Below are 23,900 nucleotides of genomic sequence, written 5' to 3'. Positions count from 1 at the left end.
CAACTTTAATGCTGAGAAAGTGAAGTACTTGCGTGTGAATAACTGGTGGTTGAAACTTGAAAGTGCCAATTATATATATATATTTATGCGTATAATTTATTTAGGTCTAGGTCATGTCTTTCTCTCTTTCTTTGCTTGCTTTTGTTTGTTTCTGGTTTTTTTAGGTCAATTTAATGGTGTGGATGTTACCAAACTTTTACGTGAGATGGCATCCATTCTAAACGTCTACCTCATTGCAGAAGTGGGGCATCTTCTGCAGTTTCTTGTCACATGGTCCTGATATGATCGGCTATAGCTAGTGTTTTAGTTGATGAGGTTTCAATTTCTTTGATTAGATGCCCTTTTAAATAAGAAATAAACTCTAGTTAGTTGGCTAAGACAATGCACCCGCTCCATTTACTCAAGTTCGATTTTTCTTCCCGAATATGGTTAGTTTAAGTTAGCTCTTCTTTTCAAAGTCTTTGCATCCAATATAGATATTGGATGTGGTTTTGAGAGGTTTGTGTAACTTGTATTAGAAAATTGAGCAGACAATTTTGATTCTGCTTGGACCTCTTCCTCTTCTTGCCTGATTATGTATGCAGAGAGAGAGAGAGAGAGAGCGTTGAATGCTTTTCTTTTCTAGATTCCCATGGATACCTAAGTTTTTTCTGAAATTGTTTATGGTTCAAGAACATGCGTATGGTCGGCAGGCAATATGAAGATTGACATATGAGAAACAGATGATAATATTCATAGGGCGTTTGATGATAATGAATATCTATTATCTATATCCACCAAACACACACACACCAACACAACACAGGCTGTAAGCAATAGGTGTCATGGACGGAGCCGAAATCATGATTATCAAGTGGAAGAAAATAAAAAAGATAGGTCCAATTTCAATATAGACTTTCGCAGTTTGGCTATAGGCCAATAGCTGATAGCTGTGTGTGCTGTGTGTGCTGTGCTTTATTAATTTATTCTTAATTCTTAATTAACTTTTCTTTTCTCATCAGATTAAACAAATGTGAAAAAACAAAAGTGGGCTGGGCTAGAAAACATGCACGACTGCTAGGGCCTAATGATTTTGAACCCATTTTGGAGATTATGAAAGAAATGTAAGGATCGGATTCTGTGGGGGGGATCCAATTCAATTCATTGATTTTGATTGACAGACTAATGATGCAGTTTTTTTTGACGAGAGATCAAGGAGAGGAATCAATTAGCTAAGAGAGAGAGAGAGAGAGAGCTTTTTTTATTTTGTGTGGATATTTTTTGGATACGTGCATGCATGGCATATTGGAACATATATTCATAGAACAAAAAAACCCCAAAAAGAAAAAAAATCGAATGGATGTGAGTGAGAGCCGTCGAAAGAATAAATGCATTCACAAAGGAATTGGTTTGGTCCAATTGATTTCAAGTCGTAAAATTTGACATTTGATCAAAAGTGTTTGAGAGTCCACTACCACTATGGTGAGAGGCATTTGAAACACAAGTTAGGCCTCAAAAGGTAATTGACGACAGATATTCTTCCTGTCTCGTTGTTGTTCCTGCCCTGCGGTGTGGCCCGGATAGTCAATAAGAGAAGCCCATGTGGGTTTTGACCATTTCAAAAGAAGGCTCAGGGCCGTAGACTTGTTGTGCCCATAGCTTTCATCCACTTAAAAAATATATTGATCAAATCCTTGGTTAAAAGCCAGTTATAAATTCACCCATAGACCTGAGATTTTTACCATTAGCCCAGTCCAGCAACACTTGGGTCTAAGCCCAAATTACCCCAAAACTCTGGAAAAATAAAAATAAAAAGAAAAAGAAAAGAGATCCATTTTGTTTTGGTAGTTGACTCTGAAATCCGATGAAGGGCACATTTGGGGGGAAAATGTTGAACCGTAGATCAGCATTGATCGGATTCATCAGTTGCTTTTGTTTTTCTTCCACATTTCTCAGTGGTAGTATTGTTGCTGCTTCATCTCACGACCCATTACTGGGATCCGCTCGCGTTGTTTTTCAGGTACAAAGAACAAAACATTGAAATGAAGCAGAAGCAGTGCAAATGGTCAAAAGAGCTTTGAATTTATCATCACGCACTCAGATTTTGGTTTGTGTGTGTTTGCAGACCAATTATGGAGACATCGAATTCGGGTTCTACCCGAGCGTCGCGCCCAAAACCGTTGAGCACATCTACAAGCTGGTTCGTCTCGGAGGCTATAACACCAACCACTTCTTTAGGGTTGAGAAGGGCTTCGTTGCCCAAGTGGCTGACGTGGCCAGTGGAAGATCGGCTCCCATGAACGAGGAGCAGAGAAGAGAAGCTGAGAAGAAGGTCATTGGTGAGTTCAGTCAAGTTAAGCATGTGAGGGGCATTCTCTCAATGGGAAGGTGATGCTTGCTACTGTTAAAGTTTCTAGCTTTTAAATTCTGTATCAAATTCAATTTCTGGGTTGTGATTATTTGTATTTGCTTTTGTTTTGGGTAGATATGAAGACCCAAATAGTGCCGCATCCTCTTTCTCAATGCTTCTTGGTGATTCCCCTCATCTTGATGGTCAGGTTTGTATGCTAACTACACTTTGCTAGCACAATTCGAGCACACCAATTCAGCATTGCATTTCATTTCACATGATTGCTAATAATGTGTTCACATAATGAATCCTTTCCAGTATGCAATATTTGGGAAAGTTACTAAGGGTGATGAGACCTTGAAAGCGCTTGAGGAACTCCCTACTCGCCGCGAGGGGATTTTTGTGATGGTATGCTCATATGCATGTGCTTTCACCAGTTCCTGTTTTCGATAGTATTGTTTCAGTCCTAGAAACTTTAGAATTATAATTTGTCCTTCAATGGGTAATCTGTAATCATAATGAATTTAATGGAGTCATCTGATTATCATTCTCTGGTGTATGAATGTTTTATCTTCATGCTTGGATAGGATAGGACTGTGTTACTGTTGGATTGTTGTACTTTGACTCTATGCAACAAGGGTAGTGTTCAATAAAGACCAGTGTCTCTGATATTAGTATTTCCTTCCTTATACAGGGTTCTCATTAGTTGCATGTGGTTAATCAGCCTTGCTTCTTGCTCCAGCTTACTGGTCTATTTATGCTTCGAGTTGTGCTTTTATCATATATGCTCTGTGTCTCAACACTTGTACATCATTTTGATGAAGATTTATCATCACTGCAATCTTGGCTTTGAAATGGTTATTATTCTAACTTTATTTCTTTTGTTTTCTTTTTCCCCAGCCTACTGAGCGCATTACAATTCTGTCATCATACTACTATGGTGAGAATCAAGCACTTGTTAATTTTATCTTTGACTGTACTAGTTTCATATGAAATAATTTTGACGGAATGCGGTGCATGAATGATACATATAGGTAACTTTAACCCACATAACCATTTTGTAAAATTGCTTTGTTTAGTACTGTGCTTGAGAAACTTAATGAGGCTTTGAGAAGGGAGTAAAAGTGAAGGGGAGGGAGGTATAGGACTATACAATTGTAAACAAGCCTGGTTTCATTTAAATTTACCTATTTTGGCTATTTCCAGATATGTCTTGGCACTATTACCTTCAATGACTGGATCAAGAAGTATCAGTAGGTTTTTGAATAGTTTGAGACCAAAAATGCTGAACCATGTATATTGCTGAATTTTCTGCTTCATTACTTGTTCCTTGTTAATACATGTCTTACAAGCGCCAAATGAAGACAGATCTGGCGTTTGTTGCATTAGAGATGTTGATTATCACATTTGAATTGGTTGAATTTACATTGTGTTTATGGCTTGGTCATGTAACTTTTAGATACCGAGATGGAGAGTTGTGAACATGAGAGGTCAATTATGAAGCGGAGGCTTGCTGCATCCGCAATTGAAATTGAAAGACAGGTAAAAGGGAGTTCCATTTAACATGATATTTTCAAACATTATACATGGACTTATCCAGTGTGATTTTGCAGAGAATGAAATGTTTCCCATGATATAGCAAGCAAATATGAGCATGAAGAAATGTTGCGGTTGCCTTCAACCAGCCAGATACCCGTTCTACCCGTTCTTGTATTTTGTGAGACAAAAGTTTGGAAATGGTGAGAAAATATTAAAGACCAGTTCGTAGACAAGAACCCAACTATCTTTCATGTGAGTATCTCAGACAACATTTGTGGTGTCACTGAGTAGATTTATACTGGAACTCCTCTGAAACTAACACTGCTTCTGTAAAATGAATCTCGAAAGCTGAGTGAATTATTATACTGGAAGTTGGTAAATGCTCGCGTGTGATTTTTTTTGGAGACTTTCTCCTAATGTTAGCTGTGAAACTACTGAAAGTGTTTTTCGTGCAAGGGTAAGCCCATAATAGATTTAAGATACAAACTAGGTGAGGCTCTTTAGTTTGGACCGTTAAATGAAAGGATCTGTTTTATAATTTTGATTTGTCTCATGTAAACAGTTGATGATTTCCTTTGCGGGCAGTTGGGGCTGGGCTGCTAGGTATCTTTCTATTTGTAATGTAATAACCCAAGAAAGTAGGAGAGTTTTACCACCATCCCCCCAAAAGAAAACCTTAAAAATAGACGTGTTTGAGGGTGGGTACAAATATTTACTGAACTTACCAGTCGTTGGTTTTCACTGTTTGAGTATGGAAAATCTGTTGCCAAACCGAACCAATTGGCCGTAATTTTGAGATAAAACTGATCTAACTCGGACCGTGCCTACCCCTACTTGCAATAGGAAATATGTCAAACTCGTATCTAACGAACTGGAAATACCTTGACGCTTCTAGATTGTAAAAATTATGGTACATCAAGTCAATTTGGTTGCAACAGTGTGTGTGTGGGGGGGGAAGATCCATGAGTGTTCATCTCCCTTTGACCATAAAGACTTAGACGAGAACAAAACATACAGTTGCATTATTCAATTGTCAGTCAATTTGGTTAAAACGTGTCATTGGCCTTACGGACAAGCATGGAGGTCATGAGTCAGCTAAATGCATGGTGAAATTTATCCACCAAAAACAAAACATGGTCAAAAGTTAAAACCTACTTTACCATGCTTGATCAACAACAACATTAGAACGTGACGGGGGATCATCGTCACGTGTCTGAATCTGTTTGGGTCATATCAATTTCCTCCCATCCCATGTGTTCCAAAATTTCAATTTATTGGAAACATAACATGTGCTGCCTGCCGTTGATGAAGCCGAAATAGGATTTAGTACCCTCTAATTAATCAAGGATTAAAAGGTGTTGGTATGAACACAATTAGGAGGACAGAGTTAGAGCACATGGTCAATTTGGTAGCCGCTGTATTCGGTTTCCAGCATTTTAGGGTTGGCATTTAAACGGTGTGCTGTGTTGTGTTGTGTCCCATCCCATCAACTGGGCTGACTTTTGGGGACGACGATGAAGTCTTAGGATGTTTCACAAACATGGCTGTCTTCTTCAACGGATGGACGGAAAACATGCCCACATGGCTATAGACGCCAACACGAGACGAGGCACAGGTCTATGGAACATGGGTCAATCTTTAACCCCATTATGTAATTTTTATGTTTTGGCCCTTTGCTGCTTCGGGTTCTGCCTCCTTCTTCTTGGAATTCACTCGACCTATCACATGGAGAACCAACGTTTTTATGAATTTTGTTTTGTGGTGCCACTGTCCCATATCAATCCAAGTTCTTCCCCAGCTCTCACAATTCAACTACAGTTGAATGAAAACAAAATAAGTTACAATGATTCGAATCGTCTAATTTTCAAATTTTCGTTTATAGATCATTCGTGATAATATTATGAAACAAATAGATGAAGACGAGAGATAATTGATTGAAGTTAAACATCTTTCAAACTGTCTACAATTAATGTATAATTTTGCATTTCATCTAAGTAAATTAAGTGTGAGATAATTAATATGAGTGGAGTGGGGCCACAAATTAGTAGCGAAAGCCCACCACGCTGGTAGATTGCCAACACAAACTCGTTACTGTCCTACAACTTGTCAACCAAATTGCCTTAAATTTTTCTAGAGGCCGGAGCCTTGGTGACCACGCTGCTATTCCGTAGTTTTAGCTTTCTTCTCTTGTTGGTTGGTGCCTTGGCGATGTCTTTGATCATTGCAAGAATGAAAACAATAAATTTTTGGTTGTTTTCAGGCCACAAAGTTGGCGTTACATGAAAATCCAAGCAAAAACTCAGGCGGGTTAAGTAAGATTCGATCCCAAATCACTTATTCATCACCATGTAAATGTAAATGTATGCAGAAAGTATGATGATTGCTGTTTGCTGTTGCAAGAAAAGACATGTGAATGTATCAGGCTTCCAACTTGCCGTCGGCATGCAAATTACTCCGCTCTTATGTTGGCATTGTGTATGAGTTGTTGTTTTGACAAATTGATATTCTAAATTACTTCCAATCCAATGTATGAAATGAAAAACTCAAAACAAAATGGGACATTTGTCAATCGCACAAGGGTTTCCTCATGTCACGTGAAAGTAGAAGTAATTAATTAAGGTAGCAACTGGAGATGGACATACATTAATTATTATATAATCTATATATAAAAGTAGAATTAATTTTATTATATTGAAAGATAGAGACCAGATGTGATGTTGGTACCAGATCTTTTTGGCTCGTAATATTCAAAATTTTCATTAACAAAGAATATTTCTGTTCATATTTAATATTTAATCAATACATAATGCAATAAAATATTAGTTAAATTCGAAAGGTGTAGAAGCCACCAAGACTGGTATGTGGTATATGTGGTATGTGGGGGTCATTAATTTTGGCTGCTCACTATCTACAACTTCTTCACATGCCTGCGCATGACTTGGTTTTCTTTCGCTACTATAATGCTTCTGTTTACCCTTCTTTTCTGTTCATGTTTAAAATAATAATAATAATAATAATAAAAGATTAGGGGTGCAAATTACGTGCAAACAGTTGCAGTAAAAACTGCAATCAGGATTTACAGCGATGATCCCCAAGCCTCTCAGCTAAACATCGATCGACAGAGGAACTTAATTAGCAGGAAGCACGCCATAAAAAAAGTTGAGCACATCCCGATTATTTGTTTCTTGGAAAAGTAGAAAATCCCGCTTAATTGCAGCTTGTGCTGTGAACCCGCCAGGCTCCAGCCATATTATATTGTCGACAATTACGTATTTATACATGATTGTTGATTACTAGTATGGTTAATAACTAATTAAGATAAATAATATTCTGAATATTTGCTAATTACATAAAGGTTTTTAAACGTGTGTAAAAAGCATACTTAACCTTTCACTTTTTTGTTTTGTTCGTTTGTTTGTTTTATAAAAAAAAAATTGGGGTTTCAAATTGATAAGAAGCATGCTAAAGTGTGATAATTAAAGAATGAATTAGAATGAGTAGAGTAGTTAATTAGATAAATTGTAGCCTAGGAATCCGGTTCAATTTGACAGAGACGAGACCACACGTGCCGAAACATGGAACTGGTCAACATTCAACAATGTCACACTTGTTGGAGCTTTCAAACAACAAAGGTAGAGGAGCCTCTCTTTTTCTCTCCTCACCACTCTCCATATGTTGCCACATATATTCAATTATGTGTCTTGTATTGGAACTACTACTTTTACCTATACCTAGTAGCAACGAGTTTATAGTTTAAGTGATTAAAAGTAATTATTTATTTGTATTCGTATTCGAATTCCCCCCTCCTGATAAACGAAATAATTGATTAATGTTAGCTAGTATTATTTTCAAATGACAAACAAGTAAGTAATAAGGATAACATGGGCTTGCGTGCGGGGACTGACACAAAGAGGCCCGCGTAGTAGGGTGATAAACAAGCACATTTCCCTTAACCCACTTGAACTCTAACCCCAGTTTGGGGACACTATGAGAAAAGACAGTATGGCGTATCTCCATCCCCCCTCCCTCCCTCCTCCCTCCCCAACCCCAGCTTTTTTCTTATGTTTTTTCTTTTATGATAATTTTATTCCTTTTCCTCTCTCTCTCTCTCTCTCTCTCTCTCTCTCTCTCTCTCTCTCTCTCCTCCCTCTCTCTCAAACCCTATTAATATCAACCCTTTAGCCCACTTCTTTCTCCCATGCACTTGTCTCCCTCCCTCCTCCTCATTCCTCTCTTCCTTCTGCCCTCCCTCCCCTTATCTGATCTCTCTCAAAAAACACTTGCTACTTTTTTATATAAGTAGAGTTACTGCCTCTCTCTCTATCTCATTATAACTCATTCTCATAACCCATCAGTTTCTCTCTTTACTTCTCTGACATACTATCTAGCTCTCATTTGTCTTTCAGGGTCTTTTTCTTTCCCCTCGTTCTATTCTAGTATTCTCAGTCAATTCAAGTTCCTTCTTCTGACACACCTCAAGCTCCAGTTCATTAACAATGTCAAGCAGAAGATCCTCTCGTTCGCGGCAGTCGGGTACGTCCAGGAATATCAGCGATGAACAGATCACTGATCTCGTATCCAAGTTACAGCAGCTTCTTCCTGAGATTCGCAATAGGCGCTCCGACAAGGTATACATTTATTATTTCTTGTTTTTTTTTTAAAATTTATTTTATTCTCTTTCTCTCTGTATATACTCTGTCAATATTTACATACACAACATATATATATATATATGTGGTCTTTATTTGCTTAGATAATACACACACAGACAGAGGTAGATAAGTCACACTCAAAGCATGCCCTCTCATTTATTCTCTAGCCACAACTTGAGTTGTGGTGTGGGACTCTAAATGTTCCCCATGCCATCCTCACCAGTCCCTCATATATGTTTCAATGTTTTTGACTAAGGCCTTTGCATTTAATTATTATGTATTACTTTGGTCAGGTCTCAGCATCCAAGGTCCTCCAGGAGACTTGCAACTATATCAGAAACTTGCACAGAGAGGTGGATGACCTAAGTGACCGGTTATCGGAGCTTTTGGCTTCAACGGACATGGACAGCGACCAAGCAGCCATTATTAGGAGCTTACTTATGTGATACTTTTGGAGCTTCCTAATTAATCAAATTCAGTAGTTATTAATATTATATTATTATCTTTTTGGCATGAGCCTTTGATCCTTCTGCCTAGCTACCTACCTAGCTAGGGTTTGCTCATTAGGCCAGAAGAAAGACTATATATATATATATATGTTTTATATATATTGCTAGTTTGGAGTTACTCTCCATGTCGATGGTATCGCTTTTTCAGCGACTTGCACTTGTAGCACGTAATTAACTTATATAATAATAAAATGAACTTTTAGAGAGTTCTAATTCTATTTGTGTGATGATTTAATTTACATTTCTGTATATATATATAGCTATTGTCTTTGTCCCTGAATGCGACATTTTTAAGATTATCTATTATTGTTGAATGCGACACCGAATGAAGTCGAAAAGAGAAGAGCTAGCTAGCTACATTGTGATTAATTATTTTTAAAGGATATCGTAATCTCCTTTATTATTTTTCTTGTACTGAAATCTTAGATATATGTGAACCTGTAAAGGCAGCCTTGAGGCTGACAAACATTTGACTTTACCCCACACACCAATTTCTTTTCATCAAACAAAAAGAAAAAAAATTTGGTAACGAGGTTACTCCAAAATGATTCCCCTGAATTCATATTGTACTAATTAATTAGCATGCATTAGGAGGACGACTATCTCATGACTTTACAGGATCTCTGTGTGTTGTCCATTATAACTCTGACTTTCATTGGATTAATATTTGTTTTATTATATTAAGGTCGTCATTACGACAACTCGTTCTTAAAGCATTGTCATGCATGCTTATCCTCAATTATGAAATTTATTCAAAGAGCTTGGCATGGAAGAGATACCTAATTGTTATTATAACTACTTTTAGTTCTATGTGATAAATCTAACCAATTCACATAATCCGTTAGATTTATCGTCTGATCGGACGTTAAATGTTGATGTAGCAATTACGTGACCCACCACATATTGCTGATTGCCCAGTCCAACTAGTCCCGTGAAGGCCATTTATGGAAAGAAAAAACCAGCCCCCAATTAGAGTTTGAAGTTGTTGCCCCCCTTAACCCAACATCAATTCGATAGGAAAATTCTCAAAGCGTGCCCTAACTCCTGTTGCGAAGAAGAAGATGAAGAAATAGTTAGAATCATGGAATGGATGAAGAGGCACCGATGTGTTGGTGTGAAAAGACTACTACAATTCGAACATCTTGGACAAATTCAAATCCTAGAAGGGCATTTTGATACTGCGCACCCAAACCTCAATAGACTAAAATACCATAACAAGTTGTAGTACCATACATAGCCTTATCTTCAGTTTGGTCCACACAATCAAATATTTAAATGGGAGTGTCGAATTCAAGGCCAACTAGAGTGCGGCACTTTAGCCCAAATTTGGCACTTGGTATATATGTTCCTATATGCAATCTGTAATGATGCCTCTCTCTTCCTGTTACAGCATTACAACATCCCTGCAAAAATTATCAATTTGATAACACAACACAAATATGCACGAAAGTTTTAACTCGCAAAACCTGTTAGTGACTCGTTAAGAAATTTTATTCATATCATTTGATTATTTTCTTTAAATATTTCTTAGAGACAATGTTAATTATAATATGAAACATATCGTCGTATTATACCTATTTTTCTGGCAAATTGTGTTCATGTTTAGATTTTTCCATCCATTAACTTAACAAATCATATTTGAATTGAGCTACTTTTCATGAGGCACAACACGAATTCGCAAAACACGTGTACGATTTGCTGAAAATTTCTGTGCTCATGCAAAATGTCGTACAACCAGGTCCAAATTGAAGGCGTCCATGCTCATGATTAATTCCTTTGGTTGTCAACACAAAATGATGAATAAAAGAATCTGGAAAGTTTGATAGCATGAATTGCGTCTTTAACTATTTGGTTAGGCAGTCATTATTAGACTGTTTTCCATTTTCAAGGACCGAATTATGGAATGGTAATATATTTGAAAAACGTGGATAAGACATTACATTCACATGTGTCTTACAACATGCCAAACGTAATTTTTGCAACATAATCAAGGGCGGAACCAGATAGTGAACTGTAGTCCAGTGATGTTTTCTTAGGGAAAAAAAAAAATATTACACCTATATTTTTAGCCATAACTCTCCAATTTTTAAATTAAATTTTTTTGTATTTATTTATTTGTCTCCAAAAGAAAAGCATTCTTTATTATAATGAAATTCACTCTTTTGCGGATAAATATATGGCTCTAATTTCATTGTTCTTTGTGTTAACAACTAATATATGTATGCCAAAGTTAATTATTTATGTTTTTATCTAGGAAGCTTATATGATTGATGCTAATAAATTTTCACGGACTCAACACTACAAAAAAAAGGTGGCAACAATCACCATTATTTGGTGACATTTGATAGGGTGATTAAAGGCTTTAGTCACTAAAACGGCCTTTTTGGTGACTATTTGGTGACTTTTGTCACTTTTTTTTGTAATGCAAACTGCAAAGGTCATATTTAATTCTTATTATGCTAATGGTTAAATTTTTAAATATTTTCATTTTGAATAATGAAAAGTGCTAGGCATGGCATATTGTGTATCATCTCTTTAATCGAGGTGGACCCTATCATATAAAAGCCGCCCATGAATCTTAACAGCCAAAAAATGATAAACTCGTTAACGGATACAAACACGTTCACATTAAATCCCAAATGGGCATGTAATCAACTGGCTCATGATTTAATATGGAGCTAACTTTTAATCTCTTTATTTCCATTTGGTTGAATGGGTTTATGTAGGTTAGTCCAAAACCTACATAGGGCAGGGCCTTGATAATTTTCTAGATTTGGGCTTTATTTGGGATCATTACCTACACTTTTTATTAGGCCCATTTTAACGGGTTTTCTGGGCACAGCATAGAGTCTCTTCTGCTTGGTTGGTTACCTGTTCAAAAATCGGGTACCAGTATGTAACGAGGACACGCAGCACACAGACTCACAACAAATTACTTGGCTTTTTCTACAACCGTAGAACTTCCTCCGCCTTCTCCTCCTTGATAGTTCTTGATCCACAAACAGGTACTGAGCTGCGTCAATCTATGTCCAATTATATATTTGATGAAATGATGTTTGTGTAATAAACCCATGTCCATGATGGAATTGTAAATTGGAAATTTGAAAGAATAGGTTTTTAAAGAGATTTTACTTGGGTGAAATTGCACTAACAGGGTTTCAATCTTATAAGTTTGTGAGATTTTGGCGATCATGAGTTCTGGTGGGTATGCCGTAGAAGTCACGGGCTTGTCTCCCAAAGCAACAGAGAAAGATGTCCATGACTTCTTCGCTTTCTCTGGTTCCATCGACCATGTCGAAATCGTCAGGTTTCATTTCAGTCAATTCTCTAGATAATTATAGTGTTTTTGGTATTTTGTTATGATATGCTTATAATTTGTTTGTTCTGTTTTTTGGGTCAAATTTTTTTGTTCTTGTTGTGGGGAAAAACAGATTCGGTGAATGTGCATGTACTGCCTATGTGACCTTCAAAGATTCGTATTCTCAGGAGACTGCTTGCTTGCTCAGTGTGAGTATTTCTTGGACTCATTGCAACTTTCAATTCCTGCAATCCTTTGTTTCATTATCAAATTCAGATGTAATGCACTCTGCATATCAGCATAATCAACGTAGGTTCAGTCTTAACCTTAGGCGTCTTAGTTGTTTCCTGTCGCGTGTTCTCTTGTTAACATTTGTGTAGAACTTGCCAAATACTTCTGAGGATAATTTATGCTTATATATAGCAAGAGAAAGATAACACCACCCATTCACCTTTTATTTTGTCCGATCGCCACCTTGTGCTCTTGTAGGAATAACTTTGGCAGAAACTAAAGAATTCAGTTATGGGACTTGGATGCTATTCAAATGTAACCTTAGATTTTTAGGCACAGGCTGAATTCGTGGACCTTAACTGAATAGGCTATTGCTTTAATGAAAGATGTTCCAACTTATCATAGTAGCCTGCCCTTGGTTATATCACGTTCTCACCACCTCCTTTGATCTCTAGTTATAAAGTTGTATTGATCATTGTGTGGTTTGGTAATGTAGTTCTTATTGACTTAACCCGTGTACTGCTCATAGTATCGTACTAATGACAAGATGGATAATTGTTCTTTGGTTTCTTAGGGTCTTCATCCTGTTTGATTTGTGAGCTATTCATGCTTTGTCCTTAATCTGTTGTTGTCTCAGGGTGCCACAATTATTGATCAAGCTGTTTGCATAACCCGCTGGGGGCACTATCAAGATGAATTTGATTTTTGGAACAGGCCCAGGCATGAAGAGGAAACTGATTCATCTGTATGCATACTTATCTCTTTCAATTGTCCACAAAATATGGTTGCTGATTTGCACATTTGCGCACACATATAAAACCATTGTTATGAAAAACATTTTGAGAGTAATCCATCCCCATGTCTTGGCAGCATCCACAAGGAAGCCAGAATGTTCCTAGTGCTGGAGAAGTGGTGACTATGGCTCAGGAAGTAGTCAAGACCATGTTGTCCAAGGGATTTGTGCTGGGAAAGGATGCATTGGCCAAGGCAAAATCAATGGACGAGTCTCACCAAGTTTCGGCAACTGCAGCAGCTAGGGTGACTGAACTGAGTCAGAGAATTGGCCTCTCTGATAAGATTTGTGCAGGGGTTGGAGCCGTTAAATCCGTGGATGAGAGGTATCATGTATCAGAGATCACCAAATCGGCCATATCGGAGACGGGAAGAAAAGCTGCAGAAGCTGCAACTGCAGTGGTGAATAGCAGCTACTTTTCTACGGGAGCTCTTTGGGTGTCAGATGCTCTAAGCCGAGCAGCTAAAGCTGCTGCTGATTTGGGCACTCAGAATGTTAGGCAGTGAGGTGTTTGATAGTCATAAACTCTGTTTTTGTAAATATAACAGAAAATTGGAGCCAGTTAATAGTTTGATACCCTTTTGTGCTGATGGATAATGGGTTTACTCAGAAGAAATAGAAAATGTAATGGGGGTAAATATGGTGGTTTGAATTTTTGTTCATTTTTTTCTTTCTTTTAGAGCTTCTGTTTAAATACTTCAATCCAAAAAAAAAACCAAAAGAGCTTCTAGAAGATGACATTATTCTAATACTTAATGCTGAATTTGATTAAACATGTATCGTTTTCTTGAATAATGAATTGGCTTACGTTAATGACATTTACTTGGCAACATACCAAACTCAAGATGAGATTATTATATTGTTTGTCAAACTGAAATTTCAATGTCATTATACGTTTGGAATTATGTCGGCGATCTTAATTTGGACTTAACGTCCAATTAAAGCAACCCAGATTCAAACGGTCCAGATTAAAGCACATCCTTGACGTTCCACCAGCAGAATCCAACGGCCCAGATTCAAAGTCACCTTTCCGTTGATGCTACGCATGGGCTTACTAGAAATATAAACAACTACATGTTTAGGTCCGAATCACCCGGTGGCCCAAAACGTCACTTTTACTGGGCCTTTTTAAGTTGGCGAGGGCCCACGATGTTGATCAACCGAACGCAGGCGCCGAAGTAGGAACCTTCATGGTGCTGCGATGCAACGTAAATCTACCGCTGGAATGCGATCAGAACCATCGCACACCCGCCCAAATTTTTTGACCGACCTGCAAATCTAACACGATCTATCCTTCTCAGTTCCAATGCTGGGGTTCGATCTACATGCGATGACCTAGATCAGCACCGTTTTACAGTTTGATGCGCGGGAAATTGAACTTCTGAGTCGCAGCCATTACTGAGTCACTGAAACCAAGTCGCCATGGCGGGGAAGACGGACTCGGGTTCCATACGGGTGCCGTACAGGAACCTGAGGGAGGTGGAGGTGGAAATGATGGGAACGGACGAGGCTCATCATCGGATCGACCTCAATTCCTCTTCGTCTTCGTCCCCTAGGGTTCTGAATGGGACCGGCGACCTCTCGCCGCCGCCGAGTCAACCCGGACACAAACACAATACTCTCACGACTCTCATTCTCAGCTGTACGGTGGCTGCCGGTGTACAGTTCGGTTGGGCTTTGCAGCTTTCGCTTTTAACTCCGTATATACAGGTTCGATTTTGAATCTGGTTCATGCATACAAATCATTTTTCTGCATTGTGTTGTAATTTTCTTTTTAATTTTAGATTTTAAAGAAAAACGACGCAAAACATTCATCCCATAGTAATTGCAATTAGCTTGGGAAAATTCTATAGGATTGGTAGCGTTTGGTTATAATCGGGGAATTCGAGCCACACGGTAGAACATTTATAGACGAATTTGCATTTTTTGGTTGTTGCTGTGAAGCCTGTAGATGAACATGAAATATATTCATAATCTACATTTGCACAGTGCAGGGGAAGAAAAATGTTCCATTTAATTCACTTTGTAACTCAACTTCATTCAAATTATAAGCTTCATTTTTTGCTAATTAACTTTTAAACATCTCAACTCAATGTAGAAAATAAAAATGAAGTGAAGAATGTAGTGTATGCCGAATATGAATGCATCTTTACTGCTAATGTGCATAGTGTTGTTTGGGGTGATAGTTGTTGTTATAACCAGAATTTCTTTAACTATCAATAATAGCATCATTTATCTTTTCAGTGTGTATTGTTTCTTGCTATTTCATATTGCAATCATGAATTCTTGTGCTAATTTTGGTTTATTTAAAGCTTATGTAACTTCTTTGGGTTAACTATCCTCTGTTTTGACTTATTGTTGCAGACACTTGGAATAGGGCATGCATTTTCTTCATTTATTTGGCTTTGTGGCCCTATAACAGGCCTTGTGGTAAGTGATGGCAGCTAGGACAATTTTGATTGTAACATATATGTCTTAACACTTATGAATCATGCTGGGTTTTTTTTGTTGGGACACAACCGTATCTCCTAATGGGGTGATTCAAAACTTACCTACTATTGGTGCATGCATTCATGAATTTATTGGCTATGGGAATATTTTGTGAGGTTCAGCGATGCTTGGAGATTAGCCTGACCATTAAACTTTTGGGCCTTTTAAATCGTGGCCAGGCCTGCCATGTAAATATTTTTGCTGGCCCACCCAAATGCAAGCGTGGGTCGGTTACTAGTATTATATGAAGAGATATTTAGTTATATACCTATTCTTAGTACTAAAACTATAAATAAATCATACACCATTTAATTTCTATAAACAAAAAAAAAAAAAAAAAAACTCAAACAATCATAGTTGGCCCTATTGAATTTAATTTTGATTATTAAATTACTTTGATGCCCTATTGAGTGTTTTGAGCTTTTTTATGAGGTTTTGGGGTTGTGTTTTGAGCTTTTTTGTGAGGTTCAGGGTTGAAGCTAAATGGATTTATTTAAACATTTTCTTTCCTTATGTTGTATCAACTTCTATTTTCTTAAGGTTCAACCTTGTGTTGGTATTTGGAGTGACAAATGCTCTTTAAAATTTGGAAGAAGGCGCCCCTTCATTCTTGCAGGATCTCTCATGATTTCAGTTTCTGTAAGTACCAAATTTTTGTACTTTTCCCTTATGCCTTTTAATTAATTTCATGCCTTTATTTGCTAAACTAAGTCTTGTAATTTAGGTGGTGTTAATCGGGTTTTCTGCAGACGTTGGATACTTATTAGGAGATACAAAGGAGCATTGCAGGTTTGTGTTGCCTTCTGGTGATTCTTTGTTTTTTATATTACAAATATTCATTTACTGTTAGCCAACTCATTTGAGGAAATGCAGCACATTCAAAGGTACCCGGACAAGGGCAGCGTTTGTATTTATTATTGGGTTTTGGTTGCTGGATCTTGCCAACAATACAGTGCAGGTAAGCCTTCTAAGACTATTAATGTGTGCATTTTCATCACAACGTAAAAAGAGCACACTATTGTTTTCCAATGACGAATAAAATCGTACTGTTATTGTAATGGTCTTTATGTCTGAGCATCAAGTGGACCTTGTAATTTTTGTAGGGACCAGCTCGTGCTCTTCTGGCTGATCTAGCAGGTGACTCTCTCTCCAATCTATTATGGAACTGGTCACATTTATTTCTAAATGTTTTTGAATTTGTGAATCTAAAGTACATGATACTTTCTGTGATTATTATGTTTCACGACTATATTCTAGGCCCTGAACAACGTAACACTGCAAATGCTGTGTTTTGCTCATGGATGGCCGTTGGTAACATCCTAGGATTTTCTGCCGGTGCAAGTGGAAGTTGGCACAGGTGAAACTCCTCAAATATGTTTTTATCTTTTCGTAATTGAATATTTACTTCAATATGATTTTAAGGTCCTCATATATACTTCTGAATACCCTTCCACTAAACCCTGTTTATAACATTTTGCCTTCTGAACCTAATCCAACTTTTAGTTTGCACTCTCAGAAATCTTCTTCTTTTACCAAAATTGTAGACTCACACTTAACAATTCAACTTCTACAGGTGGTTTGTTTGTCTGACTATTTGTTTCTTGACAGATGGTTTCCTTTCTTGTTGAGTAGAGCTTGCTGTGAAGCATGTGGAAATCTTAAAGCCGCATTTCTTATTGCAGTGGTGAGTTATCAGTAAGCACGGAAGTGCACGTATTTACGAAGTCATCTTCTACAGTTTGAATCATACTAATTTCACTCGGATGCTGAATGATTGACAATTCTGACAGTTGCTTTAAGACATGTTTTTTTCTCGATGGTGTCCATACATCAATTCATAAAGTTGCTGAAATTTTCATTTAAACATCTTCTTGATCACGTAGAGTTGTTCATTAGTTCATTTTACTTTCAAATGAGAATTCAAATATTGCAGTTTGGAGCTGGGGGAATTGTGTGGTATAAGCTACTCTATACAACTCTAGATAATACGTCTGATATGTGTGCAGCTCTTTCTCACTTTGTGTACGCTTGTTACCATATATTTTGCTGATGAGGTTCCACTAACTACGCATGAGCCCAACCGTTTATCGGATGCTGCTCCTTTATTGGAGGATCCCCAACAAAATGGCCTTGATCTTTCAAAATTAAAGCCTGATAAGCAAGTTATAGATAATGCAAATCAAAGCAGAACTGTGAATGACTATGAAAGGGATATACATGTAAAGGAGGCCATCTCAAAAGTTGACGAAGATAAGAATGGTGGTTTTAATGACGGACCTGGGGCCGTTTTAGTCAATCTATTGACCAGTTTAAGGCATTTACCACCAGCAATGCATTCAGTGCTCATTGTTATGGCTCTTACCTGGGTACGTGCCAATGTTATTATGATTCCATTTCACCTTTTTAAAATAGCATTTCGCTAATTTCCTGTTTGTTCATATTTGATATTATTAGGATTTCTTAGTGTTGGTTGCCATTGTGAGGTTCTTCTATAAAGACTTTTCGTTGCAATCATAATCTTACATGCAGTTATCCTGGTTTCCATTCTTTCTTTTTGATACGGATTGGATGGGAAGGGAAGTATATCATGGGGATCCAAAAGGGAGCTTGTCCGAAGTACATGCTTATGATCAGGGTGTCAGAGAAGGTGCATTCGGTTTATTATTGAATTCAGTAAGAACTCAAAGTTGGGAACCAGTACTTGACTTCCAAAAGTTTTCTTACCTATTTTAAATTTTAGTAAGGATCTATTTCATTAATGAATGTGCTAATTATCTTGCCACTAACCTTTTGATTTAAGCTTCTCTTTATCCGGGTGTAGGTTGTTCTTGGCATCAGTTCTTTCCTAATTGAGCCAATGTGCAAGCGGATGGGTTCAAGACTAGTGTGGGCATTGAGTAATTTTATTGTGTTTGCCTGCATGGCAGGCACTGCTATCATAAGTTGGATATCTGTTGGAGAATATTCTAAAGGGATTGAACACGTAATTGGGGGGAATAAAAATATCAGGATTGCTTCCCTGGTTGTTTTTGCTCTTCTTGGCTTCCCTCTTGCTGTGAGTATTAGTGTGCTTTTAGTAAATGTCTATTTTCTTGTATTGCTGCCCCAAAAGTATGCAGGCACTCATTTGGTTGTGTGTTACAGATTACCTACAGCGTTCCCTTTTCGGTTACAGCAGAGTTGACTGCGGAGGCAGGTGGTGGCCAAGGTTTGTATTGTTTTTAGTTTGGATCTAGCATCTCCTTTCTCTGTGTTACTGAACTTAGGTGATTAAGATTCTCAAGTATTTTTACTGTTGTGCAGGACTGGCTATTGGAGTGCTTAATCTTGCAATTGTGGTTCCACAGGTAGTTAGGATGAATTATTACTGTTTTATCCCTATTTAGTTTAGCACAATTTTGTAATGCCGCAACTTATTCTCTGTTTGATTTTTTCTTTCTTTTGTGCGATCACTTTGGTCAGTTCATAGCGTTTTTCCCTTTTTCTTTTAATTTGATGATGAGTGCTGATTTCATGTGTTTTTTGTTGAATTGTTCAGATGATTGTGTCTCTTGGTGCGGGGCCATGGGATGCTTTATTTGGGGGAGGAAATATTCCTGCCTTTGTCTTGGCTTCCTTTGCTGCCCTTGCTGGTGGCGTTTTCGCAGTTCGCAGGCTACCAAACCTTTCGAGCAATTCTTTCAAGTCAACTGGTTTTCATTTTGGCTAATGACAAAAGCAGCTCATCTGTTTGGCAAATGACAAGAGGAGCACATCAGATGATGACCACCCCGGGTGCCGTATACGATTCATACCAACCAGACAGGAGGATTTGCTCTCTGAGGGATGGCTCTGGCATTTTGCGTATGTTCACTTACCAACAGAATTACTCCTTCCGTATTCAAATTCATTCATTTTTTTTCCCCACTTCTTGTGGGTATCTGTATTCTGTACCCTATGTAGAGTGTATATTGTCGGTTACTAGGAAAAGGATATACATGCAAATAATGCTAAAGTTTAATGGTCACTATAAAAAAAATTGTTCATCCCTGCGTCGTCGTCGATGTACTAGAACTGATTTAAGTATCAACATATTTTAGCTTACTGGGTTAAGAGGCTCTTAGCCATTTTCAAAATTGTATATAATTTCATGTGCATGGTTGTTTTTAAATTTTGGGGTATATTATTTAAACCTAGTTCCTCTCATGCACGTAAATTATTATGTTAAGTTAACGTAATTAATTGTTGATATATTGTCCACACGTTCCGGACTATACAATTGATATATTGTCGCTCTCAGCCTGTCTCACCTTGCGGTTTACATTCTGCTGTTTTTGGACAATTTGGGACGTTGCAGGAAGCTCTGTTTAAATACTTTTGTCATGACATTTTTATAAACATGGCCTATGGCTGGCTATGGGTTCCATTGGTACCCAATATTGCTATAGATTATAATAAACTAGAGCATTTTTCATAAGTAGCACTAATTGTTCCAAAAGAGGTACCATTTGATTTATGATATATACAAGAATTAGAAGGAAATAAATCCGATTATATGATAATTATAATAAAAACTAGATGTAGGTAGGTCGGTATTAGTCAAATCACCCTCACTCTCACCCTTCCACTTCTGTTGAAGATCCTCGCGCTGGAGAAAGAAAGATCAACAGAGTGCTGGACTGCGGCCGCAAATGCACATCGTTGTCCATGCAGTCTCTCATATCTCATATCATATTCTTGCGTCTCAAACCCACTCAGTTATATGTTTCTCCTTATTATATGGGGTTTTCAATTTAGTAGTGGTATTAATTAATTATTGTTTAAATAATAACTAAACCTAGCTAGGCTTTTCTGTGCATGCATGCATTCATGCAATGGCAAATTGAATAAAGATAAATCGCTGTGCGCCATGCCCAAAATCGGTTGGCCTGTCTAAATCATGCCCTTACATCTTTTACACTCTAGCTAGCTAAGTACAGTTTAATTCAATTAATTTCTTTTATTTATTTATTTATTTATTTTTGGTGAAAACCAAGGTATTCCCCGTGCGATTGCGGGGACTAACCCTCGAGGTACTGTCGGGCGCAAAGCGGGGACCCCTCCCAACAAAGTCTGCTCTATTCGCAAGCGCATGTGATCGAATCCAGGACCTCTTGTTTAAAGGATCCAACCCCCTTTCACTTGGACCAACTCCTCCTGTTGGTCTTTTATTTATTTATTTATATACAAGAAATAGGTGGGATTTATTTGTTTCTTTGTTTCTCTTTTTCCGCACCATCTTTGCCCCCTCCAATTTAACTCTCACGTCAGCATCATCAGCCTATATCAGTTCAGTGTATCACTTACGAAATTCCAGATGATGGGTCCTGCAGCAACGGATGGCTCCGATGAATCATGGGAGGCCCCACCTCACCTCACTCACTATATCAGAAAGATAAAGCCTAAACATGTCCACTCCACGACCTACCATCGAGCTGGGAGGTAAATAAATAAATTATTTCAACAAAATAAATATAAATATCGATGTTGTTTTTTTATATAAAAATATAACTGAAGCATGAGTGGTTGATGAATCACTATCAACGCATATCTCCTTGCCCAAAAGCAAATCCCTGAAAAACAATAACAAATTCAACAAAATTTTAAAAAATAGAAAGAAAAAACCTCTCAATTTTAAACAGTTAAGAAAGATTTTTATAATTGGAGTGAGTGACGTGAAGCAATGCAAGGAAGGGCACATGAACACACCAGAAGCCATGAGCGCATGTGGAGAGGAGAAGATTCAGCTCATTTTTTTAATCAACACTCACCAAGTTTGTTATTATTATTTTTTTCTTTCATTCTTTTCTGTGAATTAAAAAATATATATGAAAAAAAAGGAAAAACAAAAATGGGCAACAGATAGATATAGCTAATGTCCTGAGCCTAAGGAGTGAGAAAGGAACATGGATCCACCCCATTCCATTGGATTTGGGGGCACACAGCACACTCTGCACAACTAAATGCTAATAGAAGGCATGTGATTCAGCTTAAACCCTCTTGTCTTTGCCAAATGTTAAAGCTGTGTATATGGTATTAGTGGGACCTCCCCGTGTCCCTTCATCACCAATATTCTACAATACCAGACGCTCTTAATTTTATGTGATTTTCAACCGTTGATGCATTATAAATTCTACATGCACCAACGGTTGCTCACGTGTAAACAACTATATTCATATTTGTTCCAACGGTAAACGACTATATTCATATATAATATATATATATGAGTGATTTTCAACCGTTCATGTGCGCAACAGTTGCTCATGTGTAGACGAAATCCTATATCAGAATTCAAACTGATCCCCTAACAGAAAAAGGCTGCTGGTGATTTCTTCATCCAAAGCTCCGCTTGACAACTTCACACACCTCTCCACCATTCTATCAAATTAAATAAACAGCCGCCTCGGATATACCTTACCTCCATATCTCCATAACTCCATCTCCATCTCCATCTCCATGCGTGTAATCTACTGTTTTATTAATAGCTAGCAAAGCAAGCAAACTACTTTGAGAAGTACTTTTTTTTTATTCTTAGTTGCAGATGAAGATTACCAATGAAAAGTCGGGGTTGTATGATTGCACCCATGAATAGGTACCAAAAATCATGTCATTTAATCACTTGAATGACGTGTGATCGGACAATTGTGAAGCAATTTGTGTGCGTGTTGAATATTTATGGCCAACGTAACAAGTTTTGGATTAACGGGACCTTATGGTTGGGGATACTTTAGTCTTTTCATGGGGTCCCCTGTTTCTCTTTGATTACATTTTTATGCTAGAGCCGGAGAGCTTCATAGTTTCTGATCAATAATAGAAATGAACTAATAGTCAAACACATGTAGCAAAGCTAGCTAAACTAGGTAAACCATTCATTCTTGTAGAGGTAGCCCCTACTCTGCTCTGTGCCCTTTTTCTCTTTTTTGCCTTTTGTGAGATAATGCATAAAAGAGCAAATGTTGCTGCATTTTTTTCCCATATTAACTTTGTCACAGAGGTCCTTTCACCATATGATGTGATTTGATAATACCTCCTTTAGGCTTTTAGGCTTCAAGTTGACAAATTATACAATGCAGCAGCCCCCACACCAAAAATGTCCAGCAAGGTCATGATTTATTTTCTTGTTCATTTCAAGTTTTATCCAATGAGAAAAAAAAGACAAGGGTTGGATGATTTTGCAACTGTGTTCTGCAAAATCATAAATACCTTACAGTGATTTTAATATATTGATCACTGAATTGAAGAGGTGTATATATACACTGTGGAGGGATGATGACATGTGCCATTTGGGAATTGAGGTTGGTGTGACAGAAGAACAGAGGAGAGAGGAGCAGTGGGATATATAGACAGAGATGGAGAGATGGAGAGATGGAGAGATGGACACAAACATATATGCATATGCATGGGTGGGTGCGCAAGGACAAAAAAAGACCAGCTCTAGTAGGGTTAATGACAACAGCCTTTGCTTGGGCTTTTCAAACCCATTAGTTTTCTCTCTCTTTCTCTTTCTCTCTCCTTCACATAATCTTGCATTGCAAATTGCAATGCTGCAATGCCCACAGTAAGAGGCATGAGGAGGAGGGTTGGACACTTGGGCAGAGAAGTAAGTAACTGATGGAAAGAAAAAAAGAAAGGATAAATGGATGATGGGAAAGAGCTTCGTCCTAATCCACGATGCCTGTTGGTGGGTTAGGTAGCAAACCCTGCCCCCCGTCATTGGACCCATCCCCTAGATTCCTGCCCCCTCTCTCTCTCTCTCTCTCTCTCTCTCTCTCTCTCTCTCTCTCTCTTTCTGGACTTAAAGATACAGCCAGCCAACTCATTTCTTATTTTTCTCTTGCAAGTAACCTCTTTTTTCTTCACATGAATTAATCAGTCACTCATATATTCTTTGTTCATTTTTCTAATACAATACAACCCAGAAAGTCTTTCACTTTTTTATAGGACGCCCCCCAGTGTTCCCAACCAAACCCATCTGAATGCTCTGATGATTTTGTGATATTTTTACAATGATTTAAGGGCCATTTCTTTTGTGTCCAAAAAG

The 23,900-nt window shown here is 37.7% G+C and overlaps 4 protein-coding genes across 5 annotated transcripts; all 4 read left to right on the top strand.

The window, feature by feature from the left end:
- The first annotated feature begins 1,806 nt into the window (after positions 1 to 1,806).
- On the top strand, positions 1,807 to 4,248 carry LOC110751426 (Cyclophilin-like peptidyl-prolyl cis-trans isomerase family protein). Its single transcript, XM_021951898.2, has 7 exons — positions 1,807 to 1,999; positions 2,105 to 2,367; positions 2,465 to 2,537; positions 2,648 to 2,737; positions 3,230 to 3,269; positions 3,789 to 3,871; positions 3,943 to 4,248. The coding sequence occupies exons 1-7, from the start codon at positions 1,844 to 1,846 to the stop codon at positions 3,961 to 3,963; spliced, it is 726 nt and encodes a 241-aa protein (XP_021807590.1). The 5' UTR covers positions 1,807 to 1,843; the 3' UTR covers positions 3,964 to 4,248.
- A 3,727-nt stretch (positions 4,249 to 7,975) lies between these two features.
- Positions 7,976 to 9,245, top strand: KDR (basic helix-loop-helix (bHLH) DNA-binding superfamily protein). The gene is made up of 2 exons (XM_021951866.2): positions 7,976 to 8,496; positions 8,814 to 9,245. The coding sequence occupies exons 1-2, from the start codon at positions 8,365 to 8,367 to the stop codon at positions 8,964 to 8,966; spliced, it is 285 nt and encodes a 94-aa protein (XP_021807558.1). The 5' UTR covers positions 7,976 to 8,364; the 3' UTR covers positions 8,967 to 9,245.
- A 2,633-nt stretch (positions 9,246 to 11,878) lies between these two features.
- Positions 11,879 to 14,013, top strand: LOC110751444 (RNA-binding (RRM/RBD/RNP motifs) family protein). Of its 2 annotated transcripts, none has more exons than XM_021951920.2 (5): positions 11,879 to 12,034; positions 12,201 to 12,336; positions 12,461 to 12,536; positions 13,196 to 13,303; positions 13,429 to 14,013. In XM_021951920.2, exons 2-5 carry the CDS (start codon positions 12,221 to 12,223, stop codon positions 13,855 to 13,857), a joined length of 729 nt encoding a protein of 242 aa, XP_021807612.1. In that variant the 5' UTR covers positions 11,879 to 12,034; positions 12,201 to 12,220; the 3' UTR covers positions 13,858 to 14,013. The 2 variants fall into 2 exon arrangements, with proteins under 2 accessions (XP_021807612.1, XP_021807611.1); XM_021951919.2 differs by having other exon boundaries at positions 11,880 to 12,034; positions 12,184 to 12,336.
- Positions 14,014 to 14,513: 500 nt separating this feature from the next.
- On the top strand, positions 14,514 to 19,956 carry SUT2 (sucrose transporter 2). The gene is made up of 14 exons (XM_021951870.2): positions 14,514 to 15,061; positions 15,716 to 15,781; positions 16,382 to 16,480; positions 16,566 to 16,630; positions 16,715 to 16,799; positions 16,945 to 16,978; positions 17,099 to 17,198; positions 17,450 to 17,525; positions 17,848 to 18,207; positions 18,371 to 18,514; positions 18,663 to 18,896; positions 18,986 to 19,049; positions 19,145 to 19,188; positions 19,380 to 19,956. Exons 1-14 carry the CDS (start codon positions 14,774 to 14,776, stop codon positions 19,548 to 19,550), a joined length of 1,830 nt encoding a protein of 609 aa, XP_021807562.1. The 5' UTR covers positions 14,514 to 14,773; the 3' UTR covers positions 19,551 to 19,956.
- Positions 19,957 to 23,900: the final 3,944 nt, after the last annotated feature.

This window comes from Prunus avium, chromosome 1, assembly GCF_965620075.1.
Source record: "Prunus avium chromosome 1, drPruAviu1.hap1.1, whole genome shotgun sequence".
Taxonomy (NCBI): domain Eukaryota; kingdom Viridiplantae; phylum Streptophyta; class Magnoliopsida; order Rosales; family Rosaceae; genus Prunus; species Prunus avium.
Note: the sequence above shows the minus strand (reverse complement) of the source record. Positions and strands in the feature narration are given on the sequence as shown.